This window comes from Zalophus californianus, chromosome 9 (assembly GCF_009762305.2).
Source record: "Zalophus californianus isolate mZalCal1 chromosome 9, mZalCal1.pri.v2, whole genome shotgun sequence".
Classification (NCBI taxonomy): domain Eukaryota; kingdom Metazoa; phylum Chordata; class Mammalia; order Carnivora; family Otariidae; genus Zalophus; species Zalophus californianus.
In genome coordinates, this window is record NC_045603.1 from 96,147,439 (window position 1) to 96,172,849 (window position 25,411).

General features: G+C 38.3%; 1 protein-coding gene across 2 annotated transcripts in view; it reads left to right on the forward strand.

The window, feature by feature from the left end:
- Positions 1-25,411, forward strand: part of LOC113922167 (alpha-2-macroglobulin-like) — a 49,373-nt gene that overhangs the window by 7,229 nt on the left and 16,733 nt on the right. For both annotated transcript variants that reach the window (XM_027594069.2, XM_027594071.2), the window contains exons 8-28: positions 1,240-1,360; positions 2,109-2,223; positions 2,376-2,485; positions 4,477-4,638; positions 6,282-6,509; positions 6,759-6,822; positions 7,986-8,128; positions 8,738-8,887; positions 10,838-11,005; positions 11,863-11,971; positions 13,539-13,659; positions 14,542-14,770; positions 15,515-15,635; positions 16,043-16,164; positions 16,554-16,605; positions 20,517-20,600; positions 20,879-21,055; positions 21,372-21,459; positions 22,641-22,797; positions 23,324-23,398; positions 23,830-24,010. In XM_027594069.2, the coding sequence (XP_027449870.1) occupies positions 1,240-1,360; positions 2,109-2,223; positions 2,376-2,485; positions 4,477-4,638; positions 6,282-6,509; positions 6,759-6,822; positions 7,986-8,128; positions 8,738-8,887; positions 10,838-11,005; positions 11,863-11,971; positions 13,539-13,659; positions 14,542-14,770; positions 15,515-15,635; positions 16,043-16,164; positions 16,554-16,605; positions 20,517-20,600; positions 20,879-21,055; positions 21,372-21,459; positions 22,641-22,797; positions 23,324-23,398; positions 23,830-24,010 (2,777 nt within the window). The remainder of the gene's footprint in view (positions 1-1,239; positions 1,361-2,108; positions 2,224-2,375; positions 2,486-4,476; positions 4,639-6,281; positions 6,510-6,758; positions 6,823-7,985; positions 8,129-8,737; positions 8,888-10,837; positions 11,006-11,862; positions 11,972-13,538; positions 13,660-14,541; positions 14,771-15,514; positions 15,636-16,042; positions 16,165-16,553; positions 16,606-20,516; positions 20,601-20,878; positions 21,056-21,371; positions 21,460-22,640; positions 22,798-23,323; positions 23,399-23,829; positions 24,011-25,411) is intronic.

The following is a 25,411-nucleotide window of genomic DNA, read 5'->3' on the forward strand; positions in this document are numbered from 1 at the left end:
TCATTTCTTTAGGAGCAGTGAGAGCACAAAGACCTTAAATGCATGGGCTCATCCCATCTCTGGAACCTTCCTCACCTGTTGCTTTTCTATTTTTCCTTCTTATTTTCCTTTGTGGTCTTACCAGTATTATTATAACTATCATGGGGCAAGCAACTGTTCCTAGAGAAGCTATCTACTAGGATTGATTCTGAAAGTGACAAAGCTACACACACACACACACACACACACACATGGGATAGTGTTGAAGGGTATACTGACTTTCCCTTCCCCAGGTTGTAGAGGAAATTCTATCATCAACAGATCATTTACCTGACCTTGCATGCCTAGTGGAAAAACAGCTTAAATTCAGAATTTGTAAAGATAGGCATATTACCAAAATCTCAGCTGAGTCATTGGTCTCCTTAAGGCATGTCACATACCTCTCAGCACTACCATTTTTACTGATGAGACTGGACATGATCTCTCAGTCTGGTCCTTCTCAACCTTGAAAATTCATGTTTCTAAAATCCTATGCTCCCATCTCCTGTAGTCCAGGGGTAGCACTAGCAGAAAGAGAACAGAGCGAAGAAACCAGCCCTGCCTAAAGACCACACATGTAATGCACCATGATTCAGCTGGGTCCCTGAACTGTCTCAGAATAATCGCCCCCAAGTTCCTGATCCCACATAACTGGTGAGCCAATACTCTTGCAAATAAAGATACAGAGGATATTTCAGGTAGGGAAGGAAACAAATGCCCTTGAAAACACATCAACCATCAATGACATATAAGTATATATATAGCACAACCCCATTTTTGTAAAAAGTAGACAAGTTAAATTCCATATAAATAAAGAGAGCTACACATCGGAAGAAAGTAATGAAAGGGAACACCATTGTACTAATGGTTTGTATTCCTAACTAGACTTGAGCGCATTTTCGCTCTAATTTTCATTTTGTTGGTACTTTTTTTTTCTTTTAAGAACAGGTGTAGCTTTGGTAATAATAAATATATCTTTTTAAAGATGAAATTAAAAATAAAAAAGGGGAAAAAAAGATATGATCAAAGAAGACTGTGGCACTGGAGATTTTGTAAAAAGGGTCATAACTTAGCTTACTTGCTCTCAAAACTGTGAGAGCCCAGCAGAGATTAGAGAGAACAGAAGGTAAACATACTATCACTAAGGGGGGGAATAGAAATAGGTAGAAAATGGGGATGTTCGATGTCGGCTTGATTCATTCGGCAATGTTCTTATGACAGATACACATATGGGAAGCCCGTCCCAGGACATATGATGATGAGAGTGTGCAGAAAGTACAGTAACCCTTCTAGCTGCTATAGTGGGGAATCACAGGCCGTCTGTGAGAAATTCAGTCACCAGGTAGGTGGAAAACAGTTCCTTCTAGGGACTAACAATGGAGACATTGTTGATAAGCAGTGAATTACAACATGGTGCTAACTCAGGAAGAGAGCAATCTATAGGGGAATTCTGTGTTAGCTACACTGATTTTTAAATATCAGCAATTTAGCACAATGGGAGTTATTTATTTCTTGTAATTATCCACTGTGGGTGTTCTTGGTTCACCAAGCTCCCAGAATAATGAAAGTTGAGCAATCTCCAATATTTGGCATCCAAAGCTGCCTTGGGCATCTACTTGTATGAAGGAAGAAGAAAAGGCATTATACCTGTTACAATTTGGATGGAAAGGGTATAGGTTTTGCCTTCTTTCCATGAGCAAGAACTTGTCACATGGCCCCTCCTAGGTGTCAGGGAGGTAAGAGACATGGTCTCCAGATGGGCAGCCCCTTCCCAGCAACAGCTATATACTATGGAAGGGGAGCTCGACTTTGGTGAAAAGTTAGCTCCCTGCTACGGCAAGATTACTCACAAATTTTTAAGGCATTTCTATCTCATTAACTCTAGGGACTATCGGACACTAAGAAATATATCTATTATAAACCAGATACTATTATGAAATGCAATCATAATTAATCCATAGAGAATATTTATTGTGTTCTTATCATAGAAAACTCCTAGTTTATATTGTCCCCCAAAAAATCTCACTGGATTAATTGACCACTGATCTGTCCAGTATCATGTTTTTGTATTTTATTTTGTCCCCTACTAGCTGAACAGCCAGGGCTGCTTCTCTCAGCAAATAAAAACCAAGATCTTCCAGATGAAGAGACAAGGATATGAAATGAAACTTGAAGTGGAGGCCAAGGTCCAAGAAGAAGGAACAGGTTTGCATGCAACTTGGGTATGGGAGAAAAAACAATGAACATGGATTTATTTCCTTTGCCAAACTATGAACTGAAAGGGAAGTAGTAGTGTAAGAAGTTCAGGGAGATCATCCTTCCAAAAAAACTTATTTTTTTCTTTTTCTTTTTTCCAGAGGTAGAATTAACTGGAAAAGGATCCATTGGAATAACAAGAACCATAACCAAACTCTCATTCGTGAAAGTGGACCCATACTTTAGACAAGGGATCCCCTTCTTTGGGCAGGTGAAGTATTTTCTAAGTCACAAATCAAATTTGCTATTATCACTTAAAAAGTACATCATATTCTGCTAAAACCAGACCTGGTTTATTATCTATTGACTAATGTAACCAAAAGTATAAAACCACATAAAAATAAATCTGTCCCTCTGTAAATTGATATATGAAATCTACAAAATTATGCGAAAGCACCGTCAAAATTAGAAGTGTTTTTTTTTTTCATCTTTGGAAAAGCATTGTGTGATATCACTCAATCTTTTCTTGGTTTACCAGTAGTCTCAGATTTTTGTATTTCTCACAAGAATCTCAAAATTCATGGTGGCCGCTTACATTATCCTGCTAACACTAAATTTGTATGGAAATGAGTGGGTAGATGGCTTTAATTTTTATTTTGAGGTATAAAAGATTCCATTGTACCTGGTGTTTCTTTCATGGATATTATATTTACATTATTTTCTCTATAATAGCAAGAATATATTTTTTAAAAAACAGTGCACATAAGGGCAAAATACTGTTATTTAAGGCTTCCAGATTTTAAAAATATAAATTTTCTCATATATCTACAAAATACCGTGTATTGTTATTTTTTGTATTATAAGCGGATCTGCAGATGGATCTTTCTGACTCCAGAAGTCTGAATGGCAGTTGTATGTCCTTCAATGTGTAATTACTGTGTATCATATTCTTAATGGAAATGTTATAAAGTTTTAGGTGTGGACACTATAAGACAGCGAGGGACTAGACCCCACTAAGGAGGGGTGGAGTATGTTTTAGAATATTTTGATTATGTTATGACAGCAAAAGATTTGAGAAACTTTAGTCACTTCCTAAAATGAATAGTCCATTTATTTTTAACTTCTCAGAGGTATATTATACTTTTTTGATATTTCATTCCTGCTAAGTAACTATCCCATTAGTCATAAGACTCTTTCATCAAAACAGAATCAGAATTTTGTACCTATCCTTGTCTTTGTATGTGCGGCCAATAGTCCATTGGCAAACTCAGATTTTATTAATCAATTACAAATATGGATCCAAGTCTTCCAACTGTGCTTCCTTCTACCAAAAGTAGCTTCTACTGAAAAAAAATCATCAGCTTTGCAATCTGAATAGGACTACTCATCTACTACTGAGTTCAATATTAGCAGTAATTTGACTTTAGGCCCTTATGCAATACTGTATGATTCTCCTCAACTTTGCATTTTTCACATGGGAAGTGCCTCATAATATCTGCCTACCTTCCAGACGTTTGAAAGTCTAGATTGAGAAGCAGATGTATAAAAACCAACTAGAAAACTACATAGGGTAATGCATTAGCAATTGTTAACTTGTTCACTTATTATATTTTAGAACACTAACCCATAGAAAGGTAAGGGTTCGTCACAAAATAAGTGTTTGGGGGTCAACTAAATTTGGCTAAAGAGTTAAGAATTTTCATTACTATCTAACACTTGTGCTCTGTGACTCTCCAAGGGTTCTATATAGTACATGGCACCTCCAAAATATCCACAGAATACTTTTTTCAGGTCACCCTTATCATCAGCTCTGTGATTCGCTAAATTTTCAGACTGTTTTATTTTATTTTGTTTTACTTTGGGGGGGAAGGGGCAGAGGAAGAGGGAGAGAGAGAATCCTAAGTAGGCCCCACACCCAGTGCAGAGCCCAATGGAGAGCTCAATCCCACAACCCTGAGATCAACCTGAGCCGAAATCAAGAATCAGATGCTTAACCGACTGAGCCATCCAGGCACCCCCCACCTGTGCTTTATTTTTCGTCTTAGGGCCGATTACTACTAAATAAATATATAACATCTATGCATTTATTTAACATCTATCTCTTTTCTATGATGGCAGGAACTTTGTTTTGTTCACCGCTGTAGCCTCAATGCCTGGAACCATGTCCAACATATAGGACATAATAAATATTTGTGATAAAATGAATGTTTGGTGACTACTGGGTATTAACCATATAACTGATCCACAGATTTTAATCTTCAGGTTCAACTAGTGGATGGGAAAGGTGTCCCCATGCCAAATGAACTCGTCTTCATCACAGCAACTGAAGCTAACTATAACTCCAATGCTACCACTGATGAGCATGGCCTGGTTCAGTTCTCAATCAACACCAACAACATTACGGGTACCTCTCTCACTGTCAGGGTAAGTTTGAAAAGAAGTTACTAGTGACATGAAGAAACCTTGGAAATAAGGTTGCAACCTAAAAGTGATGAAATTTCCAAGTTTAGTCCTATGGAAATAGAAAATAAATAAATAAATAAATGTAACACCCTTCAGTTTGCAGGGTGGTGGGATTAAATGTGATGTTTAATTTCTTTTTTAACAGTTGATACATTATTTTGAAATAAAAATAAATAAAAATTTACTTATAAAAAATGATAATATATATTAAAGCACTTAGTAAGCTCCCTTTACCTTGAATATTATTATTGTAAAAGTCCAGTTTAACATCACTAGCATTTACTTTCAAGTATATATACTCTATAAATTATTGCTCTTACTTTATTTTTGTCCTGCTATTCTAATTTTCTCCAAGTTTTTGTTATACCCATATAACTTGCTTTGTATAGCATAGAGTTCTCTATTCATCAATGAAGATGTAGATATACAGTAAGAGATATATGGATACACAATAGATATTACATAATAATGATGATAAATAAACAGGATAAATAATATATTATATTGACTCCACTTTAAATAGACGGCATGAAAGCCCATGCCTCCTAATAATTAAAAATTGAGCATTCAGGGCACCTGGGTGGCTCAGTTGGTGAAGCGACTGCCTTCGGCTCAGGTCATGATCCTGGAGTCCCGGGATCGAATCCCGCATCGGGCTCCCGGCTCAGCGGGGAGTCTGCTTCTCCCTCTGACCCTCTTTCTTCTCGTGCTCTGTATCTCTCATTCTCTCTCTCTCAAATAAATAAATAAAATCTTTAAAAAAAAAATTGAGCATTCATTCATTTATTCAGTCAAGAAGTGTCTTGAATGTTTTCTATGTGCTAGGCAATGTTCTCATCCTGAAAATAAAAATATTATTTTTAAATACTCCCTCTTTTTGATAATCATTTACCTATTATCATTAGAAAATATGTGAAAATATAAATAAACTGTTTTACTGATACAAGGATTCATTCACACCACTTGGGGGGTGAGGATGAGGGTAGAGGAAGCCTGAAAAGAACAAGGAAAAACTTCTACATGGAGAAAAGTTAAACTGCAACTCAAATAGGGCCTGTGAACCTTAAGAGTCCAGAACCACAAAAAGCATTAAAAATAATCAGCCTAGGACAGCCCAGGAGAGATGGACTTCAACTAATTCACCAACTCAACTCATGAACCAAAGCCACTGACAGAAAGAGTTCTCAGACCTCTATGGCTGCAATATCACATTTATTCATAATACGTATTTAAAACCCACTATAAATAGGTTTCTGAAATGTAGTTCTTCAGTTTCTGAAGAGTATTTAGTCTCCTCAATGAGCTTTTAGAGCTCCAACGTCTCTGTCTGCATAGGCAAAGGGGCCCAAAAAATGTCGAGCAAATTAAACGGAGCAAAAGATGCCTCCATGTATGCTCTTCAGAAATTTAAATGCCAATCCAAGGAGCCTCTGCAGTGTAAATATCTGCAACACAGATAAACACTATTCTCACTCTTTACTGTGGAGCAAAAACTTTCTAGGAACTAGTTGAGGTAGGACAGTGAACTAATGCAGTTTTGTGAGAACACTGATTCGCTATGACATCTGATCTAGAAAATAATATCATTTTTTTAAATTCATTAGGTCAAACACAAGGATCCTAGTCCCTGTTATGGCTACCAGTGGCTGTCGGCAGAGCACGAAGAAGCTGATCACACCGCTCATCTTGTATTCTCCCTAAGCAAGAGTTTTGTCCACCTAGAACCCATGCCTCGTGAACTGCCCTGCAGCCAAACTCAGACAGTCCAAGCATATTATATTCTGAATGGACGGGTCTTGCAGGAGCTGAAGGAGCTCGTGTTCTATTATCTGGTGAGAAGGAAGGCCACTTCATTGACTCATCCATAGACAAAAGCCCTCTGTGGGGCAAGGAATTACGAAATTCTTCAGCCATCACTACTTTGACTTATTATCCATGTTCCTGTTGAAAGTTCGACTTCTCTTAGGGCTAAATATTGCCAGCTGGAGCTCAATAAAACAAGCATAAACATGAAGGGCGGGACATGGGGTATAAGATTTCTGTCAAGCAAATCAAATTCCTTTTCCTTTCCTTTTTTGCAGATAATGGCAAAGGGAGGCATTGTCCGAACCGGGACGCACGTGCTGCCTGTGGAACAGGGAGACAGTGAGTATTTCCACAATTCTACATTTCTGCCCCACTCCAACATATTCAGCCTTACGTTGCAGAAATACCTGAAAAAATTTCAAATAAATAGCGGTGATTTCCATCAAACTTCAATAAATGAGAAGTTGAGAGGGGAAAGAAAGAATGGGTGTTTATTTATCCATTTTGGCCTTTATCAAATATTTCTTTTCTTTTCCTTCAGCGACTTCTGTTCAGATTACTTAAAATGTTGAGGTTGTTGTTTTAGAATCTACGCTTATTCCAAATTTTCAAACCATAAATATTCACGGAGCTTCTTCTCAAAATGGCATTTTAGAATTGTTTCAGGAAATGGAGAGAAGGTAAAATCTTGGAATACTTCCTATATACTGGGTCTTTTGCTGAATCGTTTATATCTTTATATCATATTTCCTTTTTGAAGATCGTTCTGACTTATGGAAAGTTAAACTGGGTACTTCCACCATTGAAATGGACTCTCGCCATGAACAAATATGGAGCAATATAAACCTCTGAAGCTTTCTGCTCTTCTTACAAGAAAACTGTCAGGGAGCTACTCTTTTGATGCTAGCATAGCATCACAGAAGCACCATTGTAGACTTACTTATAGAAGCTTGACGAGACTTCTAAAAAAATCTACATAGGTATCAAAAAACAACTATCAAAGGAGCATAGTAGTCCTCTTAAGAAAAAAAAATAGAGTATTTGGTTGATAGAAAGTTAAAGAAGATACGAGGATAAATGCAATGTGTTAAACTTTTACTATTACATCACACAACTTCAGGTTCTAGTTCCCTTCTCTAATGTGAAGTCTAGATCAAATACTAGCCAAGTGGATGTCGCCATACCCTCAGATAGCATCAGAACTTTATAGAGATGAGCTAAAGTTGACAACTGGTGTGAAATCATTATATGATTTATAAGTGAAGAGAACCCTTTAATAAAGTTTTTTTCCTAAAACTAGAGTTCTTAGAGGCATAGAATTCTTAGAGGTAAACATTCATTTATTACATCTACTTTTTCTGATATCTGTTATGCCAACTAATAGAAACAGTCATTCACCAGACCAGACTCCTAAAAATGGCTCTGTGCAACAGAAGAATTTCATTTCAGCCCTAGGGAGTTGTCTAAGCCATAACTGCTTCCTCATTCTCTCTGTGCTCCAGTGAATGGCCATTTTTCCGTGTCAGTCCCTGTGGAGTCAGACATTGCTCCCGTTGCCCGATTGCTAATCTACTCCATTTTACCTGATGGGGAAGTGGTTGGGGATTCTGCAAAATACGAGGTTGAAAACTGCCTAGCCAACAAGGTAGGTTTTTTTATCATAAAATTTTCAACATTTAAAACCAAAAGTTGCTATTATCATCGTTCTGCATGTAACATTGGGGCCAACGGGGTTAAATGAATTTTCCAGAGACTTTCAGCAAGGTAATGGCAGAGTCAGACTAAGAAGCCATGTCATTTGATTCCGACTCCAAAATTCTTATGCACTGTCTCTTACTATATGATACAGTTCAGAGTACCTTGCTCCCTTCTATGATGAAGTGTTGGAAAATATGTAAGCAAGTTTTTAAGGCTACCAAAGAGCCAAAAGAAAAATACAAGAGCGTCTAGAACCATTTGCAGTCCACCGCACTTGGTAAACACCTTACCATGTGCCAAAGGTAAAAAAAAAAAAATGGCATCTCAAATTTAATAAGTTATAAGAATAATTAGATATCATTATAATGGCTCAACCGATTCTCGAGAATGAGTGAAGTGTAAGGGACAAAAAGCCCCAAGACTCACATGGTGCCAACCACCACCAAGTCAAACAAAGCGAGCACGCATTGAACATGAGGAACACTCAGGAAGTGCTTGTGAATGCCCAGTTAAATCAGGACATTTGTTTTTTCGACCATTCTCCCCAATTCAACAGGTGGACTTGAGCTTCCGCCCAACACAAAGTCTCCCGGCCTCACACGCCCACCTGCGAATTTCAGCTTCTCCTCAGTCCCTCTGTGCCGTCCGTGCCGTGGACCAAAGTGTGCTGCTCATGAAGCCCGAAGCAGAGCTGTCCGCAGCCTCGGTGAGTTCCCGGCAGCCTCGGGGGTCAGGAGGGGCCACACAAGGGGCTCGGAGCAAGGAGAAATGCCTATATGAGTAAGATCGGATCTATTAAAATTTTATTTATCTAGGAGTTTATAGTTTTGATCTCCTTCATGGGCACTTTTTTGATAAGAAATATATTAGATTTGAATACATAAATATATGTTTATTTACATAAATTTATATACATACATACACATATATATATGTATTTGTGTGTGTTTATATATATATAAAATCATACACCATTCGAAGTCCCTGAAATCCTAGAGCTCTATGAAACTAGTAACAGGCATTTTCAAGCTAGTTGTAATGTTTGAAAAAGTCTAACAAAAGTGGTGCTTTGACCTGCACTACAACTAATATGAAATATCAAGTTTCTGTTTTTACAAGAATTATATCAAACACTGTATGCCCCAAGATGAACATAATTTCTGAAGGAAGATATACATTGTCCCTGAATACAAATTTGGAAAAATGAATTATTATATGGTAAATGACATTGATAAATGAAATCCTTTAAAATGTTGGGTGAATAGAAGGAATAGCAGAAGGGTATGCCTGGAGTAGAACAATGAGAAACAACAACACGTGCTAGTAGTCATCTGCTTGTATCTTCACATTTTCAATATGAGGCCAACTGAAATAACCTTTTTTTTACTATAAAAATTTCACAAAGGGAAATTTATATTTTACTCCCTAAAAAAGAAAGTTTTAAGAAAAGACATTTAACATTTTGATCCTTACAAATGGAATTTAACTGAAAATATGAGAATTCTTCTAAAGAAAGTATTAAGTACATTTCAATGAGAACAAGGGGATACGTGGAAAAATAATGATGTTTTATGTTTATATAACATAATTTTATAGTTCTCGGGGTTTTTCTAAATTATAACAATGCTGGTGGATAAATAAGGCAGAATGTCCCATTAGTTTGTTAATAAAAAAGCAGAAGCTTTCAGGTAGTTAGTAGTAGACCTGGGTTAGAACACTAGCCCAATCCTCTCCAGCCTTGATAGTATGAAACACTTTGCTCCCCGTAGCATAAGCCATCCATTCAACACATATTTATTTCGCGTCTGCTGTGTTCTAGGTGTGCCCATTGTTTGTTGAAATGCTGGGGTGGGGATCTAGCAGTGAAGGACTCAAAAGACAAAAAGCCATGCTCTCATGGAACTTAGGTTTCCACAGATGAGCCAGACAATAACACATAATATGCTTTGGAGAAAAAGCAGAGAGGGGAGATGGAGAATAGTAAGAGGGAGCTACCTTTGAGAAAGCACGTAACTTCATTACCCTACTTACTTGGCCACACAGTTTTAAACTCCTTTGAACATAATACAATGCACTATCAGCATTTTTCTTCCCCTTCCCCTTCAAATGAATCTGAAAACATCATTTCCAATATTATATATACTGTGTGAAGATATGGAGCATTTTGTTCCCATGAATAATACCTAAGAAAATACTATCCCATCCTCTATAGAGAGTGTGTACTTATTCATGTGCCAGTTTAGAACATGGGTTCATTAACTTTGTTAAACACTGAGTCAGCTGCTAACCACAAGGAGAGACAAAGCTATCACTTCATTCTTTCATCCTGAAATTGTATAGCACATCTGAAATACAGCAGACTCAATTTATCTCAGTAACGTTTTATTCCATTCTAACATGGAATCTAGTGTTTCCCTCTGAACTGTGTAACAAATTACTGTGGTCTTTGAGGACTCAGATGAGAATGTTTTAATTGGTTTTCCCCCCTAAAACTGTTTAAAAAAAAAAAACAGCTTCGAAATCATCTCTATAAATTACTGAAGCAACAGTGGTGCTCAAACAAAGACGGATGGTGATTATTCTTTTCTTTTCTCTTTGCACTTAAGAAGAATAAGCCACAAATAAGTTTGTCCTTTTGTCCTTTACATTTGTACAGGTGTATAACCTACTACCAGTGAAGGACCTCACTGGTTTCCCTGGAAGCTTGAATCAACAGGAGGAAGATGATAGAGACTGTGTCAATCGCCATAATGTCTATATCAATGGGGTCATGTATTCCCCTGTATCAAATACTAATGAAAAAGATATGTATAGCTTCCTACAGGTAAATTCCTTATATTGTAGATGATCCATTCTAAAGATTTACAAAATATTATATAGGAAAAAATTATTTATTGTAATGCCTTCATATCATAACTGAAGCTAATGGGACACAGAGAGGTCAAGTGACTTCTCCAAGGTCACTAATAGTCGCAGATCTGCTACTAGCAACAGAGCCAGGGCTAAAACTTTCTGGACTAGGAATCAAGTTTTTTTTTTTAATTTTTCCTGAAATTCATTGCCTTGTGTTATTTAGCAAAATCACATATATAAAATATTACTCTTTTTAAGAGTTTTAGGGGTACCTGGGTGGCTCAGTCGTTAAGCATCTGCCTTCGGCTCAGGTCGTGATCCCGGGGTCCTGGGATCGAGCCCCACATCGGGCTCCCTGCTCGGCGGGAAGCCTGCTTCTCCCTCTCCCACTCCCCCTGCTTGTGTTCCCTCTCTCGCTGTGTCTCTCTGTGTCAAGTAAATAAATAAAATCTTGAAAAAAAGAAGTTTTTTTTTTAAAGAATTTATTTATTTGACAGAGAGAGCACAAGCAGAGGGAGAGAGAGGGAGAAGCAGGCTCCCTGCTGAGCAAAGAGCCCGATGCGGGACTCGATCCCAGGACCCTGGGATCATAACCCGGGCAGAAGGCAGCCGCTTAACCAACTGAGCCACCCAGGCGTCCCTAAAAAAAAAAAGTTTTAACAACAAGATAAAATTAACCTCCATAAGTATACCAATATCCCTTCTACAGATGTGAACATTAAAATTTAGTATTAAGCTAATTGGATTATTTGTGAAATTCAATAAAGTATGTGCCTTTATATATTTTATAATACTTAAGTACTGATTAGATGGTAATCTCCTTCACAGGATATGGGCTTAAAGGTATTCACCAATGCAAAGATTCATAAACCCAAAGTATGTTCACAGCCTGAACACAATGCAGTGTACTCATCTCGAAGACTATTCGCTTCTCCAGGTAAAAAACTAATAAAAATTAATATATTGAGTCAAATAAAAGAATATCTTTAAAGATAAAATGTGATAACATTAACAAAAAGGGCTTTGTGATTCAGATATATTAAGGTTCTCGCTTAAGATCACATAGCAATAAAACCCCCAAAATTTTGATTGTGTCAAGCCCCCACATGCTGAAGAGAATACAAGGCAGACTGTGAAAACTTTTCTGAGAGGTACAGTAATGTTGTGTGTCAACTCTACTTCCATTTAAAAAAAAGGGAGAGAGGGGTGCCTGGGTGGCTCAGTTGGTTAAGTGGCTGTCTTTGGCTCAGGTCATGATCCTGGAGTCCTAGGATCAAGTCCCGCGTCGGGCTCCCTGCTCAGCAGGGAGTCTGCTTCTCCCTCTGACCTTCCTTCCTCTCATGCTCTCTCTCTACCATTCTCTCTCTCTCAATAAATAAAAAAATCTTTAAAAAAAAAAGAGAGCGAGAGAGGTGCAGATATGCAGAACAAAAGAAATATTAATTCTGATTGAGCAAGCAGGAAAGTCATTCATAAAGAATCTGCCGCTAGTAAATGGAGATGTGTAAATGTATGAGGTTGAGAAGGAAAGATAATTTCCAGAGGATCAGTATAAACTGAAACAGGAATGTTCACAAATTGGGACTAATTCTCACCAGTGAGATAAGGAAGCTCTTTAACTTACCTGAATTATCAGCCAATATTCATGTCGAAGTCACATTCATTTGTCAATGAAATGGGCTACTTTACTGGTGAATCAGATAGTAACCAAACATTTATTTCTAGTCTGATATTGTCAAATCATGGTGGAATATAGGTTGAGTACAAACTAAAGAATTTGTCAAAGATCAAGGAAAACGTTTGTTCAATGAAACTTAACTGGTTATATGGAATTTAAATAAATATTATTATTTTTTTATTATTTATAAATTAAAGTCAACCATCCTTTACAGTAGAATTTATAGTAAACTTATATATGTACAAGTATATATATGCACAAACTTTTTCAGAGAGCTGATTGTTAAATATTTACCAGCACACCATTAACAGAGAAGGTAAATAGGTGAGAGAACCTGACTGACCTTCTGGCACATGTGGAAATAAAGAACTTTTTAATCCTTGATCCCTCACTCTTACAAACTTCCTCAGAGCCACTGTCATCATGTCTGGGTATGATGTTTCTTTGATCCCACAGAGGAACACACCAAATGGAAACTGACTCCTGCCCTCCGCCCAACCCACGTCCTATCACTCTCCTCTTGAGACAAAGTGCAGTCACCACAGAGGACTCCTTTTCTGCTCCACAGGCCATCCGAAGTTCTTTCTACCTCTAGGTCTCTGCTCTCTGCCTGTGATTCTCTTCCCCCAGCTCACTTAGAACTTATTCTACGACTCCAGGATTCAGCGAAAATATCACCTCCTCAAAGAAGCTTTCCCTTAGCACCCAAGCATCCTCTCCTGGTTCTTGTCTATTCCATCACCCTGTTTCTTTCTTTTGTAGCATGTATCACAATCTCTTTATCTGTATATTTATTATTTCTGTCTCCCCCCCCCACCCACCATAGTTGTATCTGAATTGCAAAGAGGCCATGAACTTACAAAGATGGTCCATGTTTCCGAGGCTCTCACGGAGACTGTGCGGAAGTATTTCCCTGAGACGTGGATCTGGGACTTGGTGGCGGTAGAGTAAGTAACTTTCTTTATATATAAAAGGCAACAGGGGCACCTGGGTGGCTCAGTTGGTTAAGCATCTGCCTTCAGCTCAGATCATGAGCCCATGGTCCCCGGATCGAGCCCCGCATCAGGCTCCCTGCTCCGCGGAGAGTCTGCTTCTCCCTCTGCTGCTCTCGTGCTCTCTCTCACTCTCTTTCCCTCTCAAATAAATAAATAAAATCTTTTTAAAAAAAGGCAACAATATAGACTTCTCAAAATTTTCCATTTTTAGCCAATTTTTCAATATCCAAGTATTTCTTTTAGACACAGTGCTATTTTCAGGAGAGGTTTAACATAAATACTTCTGCTACAAAAGTCTCACTATTCTAATTATATCAGAGCTAAGAAATTTTGCACACATTTGATTCTAAGACTTCCAGAAAACGGGAATAAGGACTATGACCAAGCACAGCATAGACTAACACTTATAAGAGCTCCTTCACTGGCCAACAATCTTGAGTTAAACATAGAATCAGTCAGGCCAACTACACACAGTAGTAGTAGAATTAAAACTTAAAAAAAAAAAATCCTGCCCTCATTGGAACAGTATTTTAAAGAGTAAAATTTAAGAGCAATCTCAGATTACATACCTAGTTCATAACGATATTGTCTATAATAGATAATGCTATAATTCTGTGTCTACAGGAGATTCCAATATAGACTAGAATTGAAAACAGAATCGGAAGGAAAGGACTTCTTATATTTTCCCACTTTGAGTCTTGACTATACTCTACTATATTGATATTTCTACTGAGTGCTTTCAAGTCATGACAATAGAATTATTTATAGGGGTTCTCTTCCTAGAAAGGATTTATTTAACCGCTTACTTTCTGTTCACATCTCTATCTTCCCCAGCTCCTCAGGGGTGGCCGAAGTGGGAGTAACAGTCCCTGATACCATCACGGAGTGGAAGGCAGGGGCCCTCTGCCTGTCCAATGACACTGGACTTGGTCTCTCTCTTCCCGCCTCCCTCCGAGCCTTCCAGCCCTTCTTTGTGGAGCTCACAATGCCCTACTCTGTGATCCGAGGAGAGGCCTTCACACTCAAGGCCACCGTCCTCAACTACCTTCCCAAATGCATCTGGGTAAAGACCTCTCTTACCTAAATTGAACACAAGGTGTGACAGTCAAGTAAATTAAAAATTGCATTCTTCGAAATACTGACAAACTTCTGTGTGTAAGATGTGCTCACCCACAGAGGAATACTCTCAGAGACATTCATATGTTATAGAAGCTGTGGTTGCTGATATTTCCATACACTTGCAACTTCAAACAAGCTTCTGACCCTTACCCCAACCCCATAAGGTTAGGAAGCTCTCGCAGTATGGAGATTTCTGACACAGTGAACAAAAATCGGTACACTTCATTCTCATGTCTTAGATCCCACAAGTTTTCAACTTCTACATTCCATATATTTAACTTTCAAATATCATCATATAGCATTAATTAGATTAAACCTTACTTTAAAGGTTATTTGTGAACATCTTACCTCCGTTGAAACCATAACCATTTATAAATCTTGAATATTCTGCTGGGAGAGCCAAGGGAATGGTCGAGATCCCAGGCCAAAGAAGTAGAGCTCCCACAGGCAACAGACCATCGTGAGTTTTCCTCACCTCTTGTCCCATCCCATAAAAGAGCAGATTATCCAAAAATACAAAGATTTCAATGTCAGAGCCACTGTAAGGTAGTCGATTGGCATTTAGATCATCTTCAGTATTAGGCAACCTAAGATCTAACTAAGCCCCCAATATACTTTATTTCAAACCATTCTCCCTTTGGTCTCCTTCTCCCTCTGATCTGTCTCTTTGTCTCACGTGTGGTTTCAGGTTAGCATGCAGCTAGACCTGAATCCTGCATTCCTAGTCCAGGAGAAGGAACAAGAGTCTCACTGCATCTGTGGGAATGGCCGACAAACCGTGTCCTGGGCAGTAACACCAAAGGCATTAGGTGAGGAACAGTCTCCTAGAGACAATTCTCTACTCAAGGATTGTATATATCAGTAGGATCCTTATATCTAGTGCTACTTCCTTCAGGCAAAGATCACGCCCCGCCCCACCCCCGACCCCCATCCTCCCCCACACCCACCTACGCCTGCCACCGCCACTGTAGGACATTTCTTCTTTTGTCTTTTATTTTAGGATGTCTAGAAGAATATCCCCACTTCCCTTACCTCCATCTATCTCTGCCTTGAATTCTTAGGATCACAAGCCTCTAGTTGATGCTGCTTCCATTCCCGTTCCTATGTTTTTATAAAACAAAAAGAGGTTACAAAGCATTGAACACTTATAAATCTTGAGGTTTGGAGGCACAGAGAAAGAAGGAGATGGTGCTCATCTGTATTGCCCCTTTCTTAGGAAATGTGAATTTCACCGTGAGTGCAGAGGCACTGGAGTCTCAAGAGCTATGTGGGACTGAGGTGGCAGTGGTCCCTGAATATGGAAAGAAAGACACCATCATTAAGTCCCTGCTGGTTGAAGTAAGTCAGCCTACCCATTTGATAGGTCACAGTGAGCCAATAAAAACAGTGGTGAGTTGAAGTTTCCAAGTTTTAGGTGAGAAGGGCTAAATAATACATAATCACAGAATATTTCACAATATTCTCTCTTCTGCCTCTCTCTTTTTCTCCATCTCTCTATTTGTATCTCTATCTTTCCGTCTTTCTCTCTTGATATTTACATAATTTTTCCTCACTTTCTTATCTATCAACCTGTCTTCTTCATATTGCTTATACTTATAGATTCGTTTATGTAATACATTTGGAAGTCAGCTCCAATTCTTCTCTTCACCATCAAGAAATTTGTGGTTCCGCTACCAACATACGTGATCAACAACACACCTCTGCCTTTTCTTTCTTTCCACCTACAGCCTGAAGGACTAGAGAAGGAAGCAACATTCAATTCCCTGTTCTGTCCATCAGGTAAGAGTCATTCATCATAATTAGAATAGCATTGACTAAAGTTTCTGTAACATTTAATGTTCAAAGAATCTTATATCTTATTCCTACACTTTCCTATGAGGTAAGACCCAAAGAACTATCAACCCATTTGACAAATGAGGCACCTGGTTCTTAGAGAAGTCATGTAATTTGATCAGGAAACTGCCCCTAACCCATGCTTTCCGAGTTTTTAATCTGTTATAGCACCTATACAAACACCCAAATGTCTTTCTGACCAGTATGTATGTGGTTACACACTGTATGATGTGTGTTAACCACTGTATGATGTGGTTACATAAAAAGTGAGTGGAGGGGCACCTGGGTGGCTCAGTCGTTAAGCGTCTGCCTTTGGCTTGGGCCATGGTCCCAGGGTCCTGGGATCGAGCCCTGCATCGGGATCCCTGCTCAGCAGGAAGTCTGCTTCTCCCTCTCCTGCTCCCCTTGCTTGTGTTCCCTCTCATGCTGTGTCTCTCTCTCTCTCTGTCAAATAAATAAATAAAATCTTAAAAAAAAAAAAGTGAGTAGAATCAAATGAACATTGCCAAAGGGAATGTTTCCTTGAATGTTTAGTAATACAGCATATGGGTAGCTGAATTCAAGCCACCCCAACATTGAATTTTGCATAGCCAATAGCATTTGATAATGGGAACATGTTATGTCCTGAAGAAAGAATTGTCTTAACCTTTACCATTATTGTCGTATCAATATTTGTTTGATGCCAATCTTGTACCTAATGCTCTATCAGTCATTTGAGAAGATACTAAAGAAACTCACAGCAGAATATATAAATTTATCTTGGTGGAGAATTTTCTAGTCTAAACAAAAAGACAGAAACTTAGTACACTAAGAAATTTATCAACACAATGTGTTCTCACCTCAAACAATGTCAAATCAACATCATACATGTGTTTCTTGCCTTTCTCTGTCTACCTCCTAAGTTCTGTTTATTATGTTTATTATACTGCCAAGACTTCAAATATATAAAATCTGTTCCAAAAACATAATTGCCGGGTTGTTTAGCCTTATTTCTACATTTAAGTGAACTTGCCACCAAATCCTTTTATCATGCCGTGTCTTCCATTACTGAGTTCTTCATTTTGATTTATTTCTTATGTATTGAGGGCTAATCATCAAGTAGTTCTATTAAAATTAATTTAATTGCCCATGTAATACAAAAATACATTCTCCTTTACAAAACATAACAAAACTTCATATTAAAGGCAATATTTTTCAATACTTTAATGATCATCCATGTATGTTTAGGAATAATATGCACATGATTTATATAACTCGTATAAGTTTCATTCTATAACTTCTATAACTAAGTAACATTTTATAACTTTTTACTCAGCAACCTGTTTTAGAAATCTAACCATGTTAAATTATAGAACTAGGTAATCCCTTTTAGTCCCTTTTAACTCCATACTATTAATATATCACAGTTCTGATCTTTTTTAGCTATTCTTCAATTTGTTTGACTATTTGCCAGAATGAATGAATGAATGAATGAATACTTCCTTATGTACAGTTGCAAATATATTTAAGGTAGATACTAAAATGTGAAATTCCTAATTAAGAGGGAACATCTATATTCTTAAGTTTTAATAGAACTTCAAAAAACTTTTCTTTATTACCTATGTTAATAGTCCCATTGGTTGATATTTCCCTGCATGATCACCATCATCATTAGCCATCAAAGTTTTCAATTTTCCTGAAAAATTTGGATGAAAAATCTATTGTTGTTTCAATCTAAATTTCTATAATCACAAGTGAGGATGAGCTTTTTTTTACATATTTATGAATGCTTTCATATCCTCTGACTATTCAGGTTCTAGTGGTTTGTCTTTTTTCTGATTCATCTGTATGACACTGATTCTTTATTGAATAAGTTGCAATTATTTTTGCTTGGTAATTTCTCTTTTACCTTTTTATGGCATCTGTTTTCTTACAAAATTTTTTTAGGAAACGTAAGAGAGGTTTTTTTAACATACAAATAATACATACATAATTATATACTTAATTACAAAATTAAATTTAAATAAATACAGAGCTGTGTATATTAACATAATAACATAATTAATATATACAACTTGATGAGTTTGGAAATAAGTATTCACCTGTAAGACTGTCACCACAATCCATACCATAAGCCTACCCATCACCTCCAAAGGTTTCCTCCTACTCTCTTACTATATTTTTTTGGGTGATAAGAACACTTATTATGAGATCTATCTTATTAGCAAGTTTTTAAGTATACAGTATGATATTGTTAATAGTAGGCAGTTCTAGAATGCAAGCTGGTACAACCACGCTGGAAAACAATATGGAGGTTCCTCAAAAAGCTAAAAATAGAGCTACCCTATGACCCAGCAATTGCACTACTAGGTATTTACCCAAAAGATACAAACAAAGTGATCCAAAGGGGCACCTGCACCTCAATGTTTATAGCAGCAATGTCCACAATAGCCAAACTAAGGAAAGAGTCCAGATGTCCTTGGACAGATGAATGGATAAAAAAGATGTGGTATATATATAATAGAATATTACTCAGCCATCAAAAAAATGAAATTTTACCACTTGCAACTACGTGTATGGAACTAAAGGGTATTATGTTAAGCTGAATAAGTCAATCAGAGAAAGACAATAATCATATCATCTCACTCATATGTGCAATTTAAGAAACAAAGCAGAGGATCATAGGGGAAAGGAGGGAAAAATAAAATAAGATGAAATCAGAGAGGAAGACAAACCATAAGAGACTCTTAACCATAGGAAACAGGGTGCCTGGGTGGCTCAGTGGGTTAAGTGTCTGCCTTCAGCTCAGGTCATGGTCCCAGGGTCCCATCGGGCTCCCTGCTCAGAAGGGAGTCTGCTTCTCCCTCTCCCTCTGCCTCCCCCACTTGTACTCTCTCTCTCTCGCTTTAAAGTAAAGAAATAAAATCTTTAAAAAAAACTTTTTGGAAACAAACTAAGGGTTCCTGGTAGGGAGGGAGGTTGGGGGGGAGGGGAGAGGGGTAACTGGGTGATGAGCATTAATGAGGGCACGTGATGTAATGAGCACTGGGTGTTATATACAACTGATTAATCACTGAACTCTCCCTCTGAAACTAATAATATATTCTATGTTAATTAATTGAATTTCAATTTAAAAAACAGTAGACACTGTTCTGTACAACATAATCCTCTTGCAAAACTGAAATTTTGTACCCTTTAACAAAAGTTCCAGTATTTTATTTCATGAGGAAGGGGATGCAGCATGAAGATAAATACTACGATTCTCTTTCATCATCCTGAAATTTACCAGTCCTCAAATGGCAGTACATGTATGCCTATCAGCAGCAATTATTTTATTTTCAGTGAGTCACACTGCTCATCTTCATCCCCACTCCCATGTCTAGGGCTTCCATAAAAATACTATTTTCATATCTGGCAAAATCTGATGGCAATAAGGACAGAGCATTATTGTAGAATTCAGGAAATTTCAGAGATCTTTCCTTTGCTTATGTATACATTAAGGTTTTTTTTCATTTAACTTTTGAGTAATGAGTTGAGGGATGAACATTAAACAGATCGTCTTGTGATAACCATCTCATGCTAGCCACAAGATGACTACAACAGAGTCACAACATCATGGGCACTTCTCAATCTGTAGCCTTCTTTTGGAACACACTCTACATACAGAGGGAAAAGAGAGATGAGGCAGGAGAATTTCTGGAAATGTCAGAATCCCATTCATACACTTTTAAGATATATATATATATCTACTTTGAAAACAGAAATATTAAAAGAGTGACAACTTTTCAGAACTTTAAGTGTAAGGCACAGTTCTGGCTTCTGGGTTTGGAGGTCTTCAAGAAGATATATGGCAGAAATCATTCCCATTATTTCTCTAGGTGCTGAGGTGTCTGAACGATTATCTTTGAAGTTGCCAGAGAATGTAGTAGAAGAATCTGCCCGAGCCTCCATCTCAGTATTGGGTAAGCTCCAGCCCTAGTGACTTATTCTACTATATTGATAGTTTTTACCATATTTCTTTTCCATAAATACTCAAAATCACAACCATAATATTAACTGTATTTGTCCCTCCTTCTTTGGGCTTGTATGCTGCTCCCAATCATACTTCTGTCCCTGTACAACTCACTCTTCCTAAAAATCTTCATTTTTCAATCTTCCCAAAATTATTCATTTCTTCCTAATGATTCAGACAGATTATAATCTATAAGCTTTCTGATGTCCCATCTCTCCCATTCCCTAGGAGACATACTGGGCTCTGCCATGCAAAACACACAAAATCTCCTCCGGATGCCCTATGGCTGTGGAGAACAGAATATGGTCCTCTTTGCTCCCAACATCTATGTTCTGAATTATCTAAATAAAACACACCAGCTGACTCCAGAAGTCATGTCCAAGGCCATTGGCTACCTCAATACTGGTGAGTGATTAAATGAGTGAAGACGTCACGGTGTTATTTTAACAATAGATTGGATTTCTCAATAGTCTTGAGTTACTTAGCAATTCTATGATATGTTAGCATATCATAGAATCATAGTTACTGTGATAAGAATGACAGTTAATTTTATGGTTATTATCCAGTGTCCAACCTCTAATAAATGCTTAGAATGCAGCACCTTGTAACATATGACAGCAAAATTTAAGGAATATCACAAGAGAAACCAAGGCATTTTAGTAATTTCTCTGGCCACAACGTATACAATCTGTCATATTGTTTCATGAACCTTCCATTTCAGGTTACCAGAGACAGCTGAACTACAAGCACCACGATGGCTCCTATAGCACCTTTGGGGAGAAATATGGCAATAATGAGGGCAATACCTGGTAAGGGATACACAGTTTTTCGAGGTCCTGTTTTTGTACTAGCTCTTTTACATATATTATCACAATTACAGTCACAGTAACCTTATCAGATATGTATTATTAAACCTATAGTTGGTTATACTCAACAAATATACCAAGGGTAGCAAGGCAACAAATAGAAAAGCTGACATTCAAATACACGTATGTTAGATTTGTCCCCCAAATTCATCCTGTTGATAATAACCAGGGTATTCTTTCTAAAATAGCTAGTTTTTTGAGAGAGAGAGCACACACGAGCCGGGGAAGGGGCAGAGGGAGAGAGAGAATCTTAAGCAGGGCTCCTTGCTCAGCACAGAGCCTGACATGGGGCTCAATCTCATGACTTGAGCCAAAAATCAAGAGTTGGACATTTAATTTCAGGTGCTTAACTGACTGGGCCACCCATATGCCAAGAAATAGCTATTTTTTTAAAAGGTTATTTTTTTTCTAGAATAGCTCCCATAGCCATGAGTTTTTTAATATATGTCCAGTGAACATATCATCCAACCTCTAGATAAACCATGTTAACTTCAGCTTTTTTTTTTTACTTCAGTTTTTAATATGTTTTTAGATCATACTCATCTTGACTGTGAATAAATAGGAAGAAAGAAATGAGGAGGACCCAGTGACATGCAACACTGTTTTAAAATCCCTAAAGCATGGGGCACCTGGGTGGCTCAGTCAGTTAAGCACCTGCCTCTTGATCTCAGCTCAGGTCTTGATCTCAGGGTCACAAGTTCAAGCCCTGTGTTGGGCTCCACGCTGGGTGTGGAGCCTACTTAAAAAAAAAAAAAAATGAATAAGTAAAATCCCTAAGGCAAAGCAAAGCAGTTTGAAGTTATTCAGTCTTCTAAGTGAGAAGATTCTGCCATCTACAGAAGGAAATCTCTAAAGAGAAGAAAGCCTTACTCAAATAAGTAAAAACAAGTAATATCAGAAGTGCTTCGACTCTCTGTAGCAATGAGAAAATGAGTCAGCAAGGAAATACTAGATCTAGCAGATTAATCAAGCAGTCTAAAGGCAATGGGCATTCTCAATACACAGGAATACCCGTCAGGTGACTCACGTCAATGTAAACAGCATCATAAAAAGCCTTTACTGTGCCGCAGTTATAAAACGATTGTAACAACATAAATATCATCATCCCCTCCCCCGCCGCTCAGGCTCACCGCCTTTGTAGTGAAGACTTTTGCCCAGGCTCGAACCTATATCTTCATTGATGAAGCACACATCACCCAAGCGCTCATCTGGCTCTCCCAAAAGCAGAAGGACAACGGCTGCTTCAGGAGTTCCGGGTCTCTGCTCAACAATGCCATTAAGGTGAGATGTTCTTGGAGCTAGTTTTGGTTTTTTGCTTTGTTTTTTTAATAAGATTTTATTTATATATTTGAGAGAGAAAGCAAGAGCGCACAGGCAGGGGGAGCAGCAGAGGGAGAGGGAGAAGCAGGCTCCCCGCCGTCCCCTGAGCGAGGAGCCCGATGCGGGACTCGATCCCAGGACTCTGGGATCATGACCTGAGCTGAAGGCATCACTCAACCGACTGAGGCACCCAGGGGGCCCTCAGAGTTAGTTTTGATTTGTCCATTTATGATGTCTACAAGGATGAGAGGAAGTAATAATGTAGGAATTAGCAAAGGTAACTAGCTAACTAACTAAATAAATAAATAAAACCTGGATCCGCACCAAGAGAGAGGGGATGGAACTTAGGTTGATTGTGATAATTGGCCCCATGGGGATGAGTAGGAGTGAGGATAAATTCCATGACACAGCAGAAGGCAAAGAGCTAAGGAAGAGCGTTCTCAGAAGTTAAATTACTCAAATCTCTCTCTGGGACTCACAATTACAGGGTGGAGTGGAAGAAGAAGTGACCCTCTCCGCTTATGTCACCATTGCCCTTCTGGAGATTCCTCTCCCCGCCACTGTAGGTACCACCTCATCCCCCTGCTGAGTCATAGTTCTGGATGCACATGAAATTGCTGCCCTGCTGTCAGAACCACCGTCCTGCTAGAAGTCAAGTGTCCGCTTTCCTTTTATGCCATGATGGCGCTTCCCAGATCAACAGAAAATTGGGTCAGTCGGCTAAGAAAGATTTACACTGTCCCAGTGATGCCCCTAAGCTATTGCTCCCCTAGAGACCTCCCGCTACTGCCATGTACACACCCAAAATGAATTCTGAAAACATGGCCCGCGTTCCTGCCTCATGAATGTAATGATAACATAAAGGTTCTATTCTCTCTATCCACGAGAATGAGAACAGATGGACGCATGCATTTGAAAAATGATCTGTGCTTACCTGGGAACGCTAGCATCTCTGGCCACATAGCTTGGTTCCCGTCTTGTCTCCCTCCCCAGCACCCCGTTGTCCGCAATGCCCTGTTCTGCCTGGAGTCAGCCTGGAAGTCAGCCAAGGAAGGAGCCCATGGAAAGCATGTCTACACCAAGGCACTGCTGGCCTACGCTTTTGCCCTGGCAGGTAACCAGGACAAGAGGGTAGAGACACTCAACTTACTTCATGAGGAAGCCGTGAAGGAAGGTGAGCGCACATCTGAGATCTTCTCCCATCCCCCATTCTCTGTATCAAGAACTGTACTGCAAAACCCCCACACCTACATCCTGTGAGCCCTTTCCCCTCTCTTCTCTTGTCTATATCACTATAAAATCTGAGATTTCTTTAGCAAGTCACACACCAAAAGGTAAGAGGCAGTATACTGTAGTAGTGAGAAGCTCAGCCTCTGGAGACTAGCTCCAAAACATTTCACATATGAGGCCTTGGCCAAGTCACTTACCTTGCCTGTGTTTCAGTTCCTTCATCAGTAAAATGGGGATAATAATAGTATTTACCTCATAGGGTTGTGTCAATATTAAATGAATTAATACAAACGAAGCACTTAGTAGACTATATGGTACATAGTAAGTGCTTTAAAAGTATTACCTATTATGATTACAATAGCCATTCTTTTTTTTTTAATTTTTTATTGTTATGTTAACCACCATATATTACATCATTTTACAATAGCCATTCTTAATATATACCCAATCCTTACCTGGTGCATCATATCATCTTATTTTTTTTAAAGATTTTATTTTTATTTATTTATTTGAGAGAGAGAGAGAGAATGAGAGATAGAGAGCATGAGAGGGAAGAGGGTCCGAGGGAGAAGCAGACTCTCCGCCGAGCAGGGAGCCCGATGCGGGACTCGATCCCGGGACTCCAGGATCATGACCTGAGCTGAAGGCAGTCGCTTCACCAACTGAGCCACCCAGGTGCCCCGCATCATATCACCTTAAACATAAGAAAGGACTGAAGGAAATAACCCCACGAATAAATTCTGGTATTTTATGCTCATATCACAAGTCTGATAATGTTGATAAATCTATTCACATTCACACGATATTCCTGTGTATACAGTGGTCTATATGAGGGGTCAAAGAAATAGAAAATAAAAATGCAAATGATATTTTATCCCCTAAAACATATTCTACCTTTCTCCCTCGACTGTGCCATTAATTGCTTATCCTTAAAATGTACTGGGAATATTTCAGATATACAAAAATACATAAAGAATAGTTAGCAAACTACTATATACTTTCCTCCCAGGTTAAGAAATACAAAATTACCAGGCAGGAAAAATTCCACTCCAAAAATATCACTCCCACCTCCAAAGGTAACCATTATCCTGAATTTGTCATTACAATTTCCATGGGTTTCTTTATTTTTTTCCTGCGTACCTATTTCTAAACAATATTGAGAATTTTTACGTGTTCTTCATCTTTAGATAAACAGTATCACACTTTTGAGTATTTCTGCCTCTTGTTTTCTTGCCTGTTTGTCTGCCTTTTGTTTTTTGCATTCAACCTTGTGCTAATAGAGTCCTCTATATGCGTGCCTGTGGCTCTAGGTCGTTGTTTTCACTGCCACATAATATATTGCAGT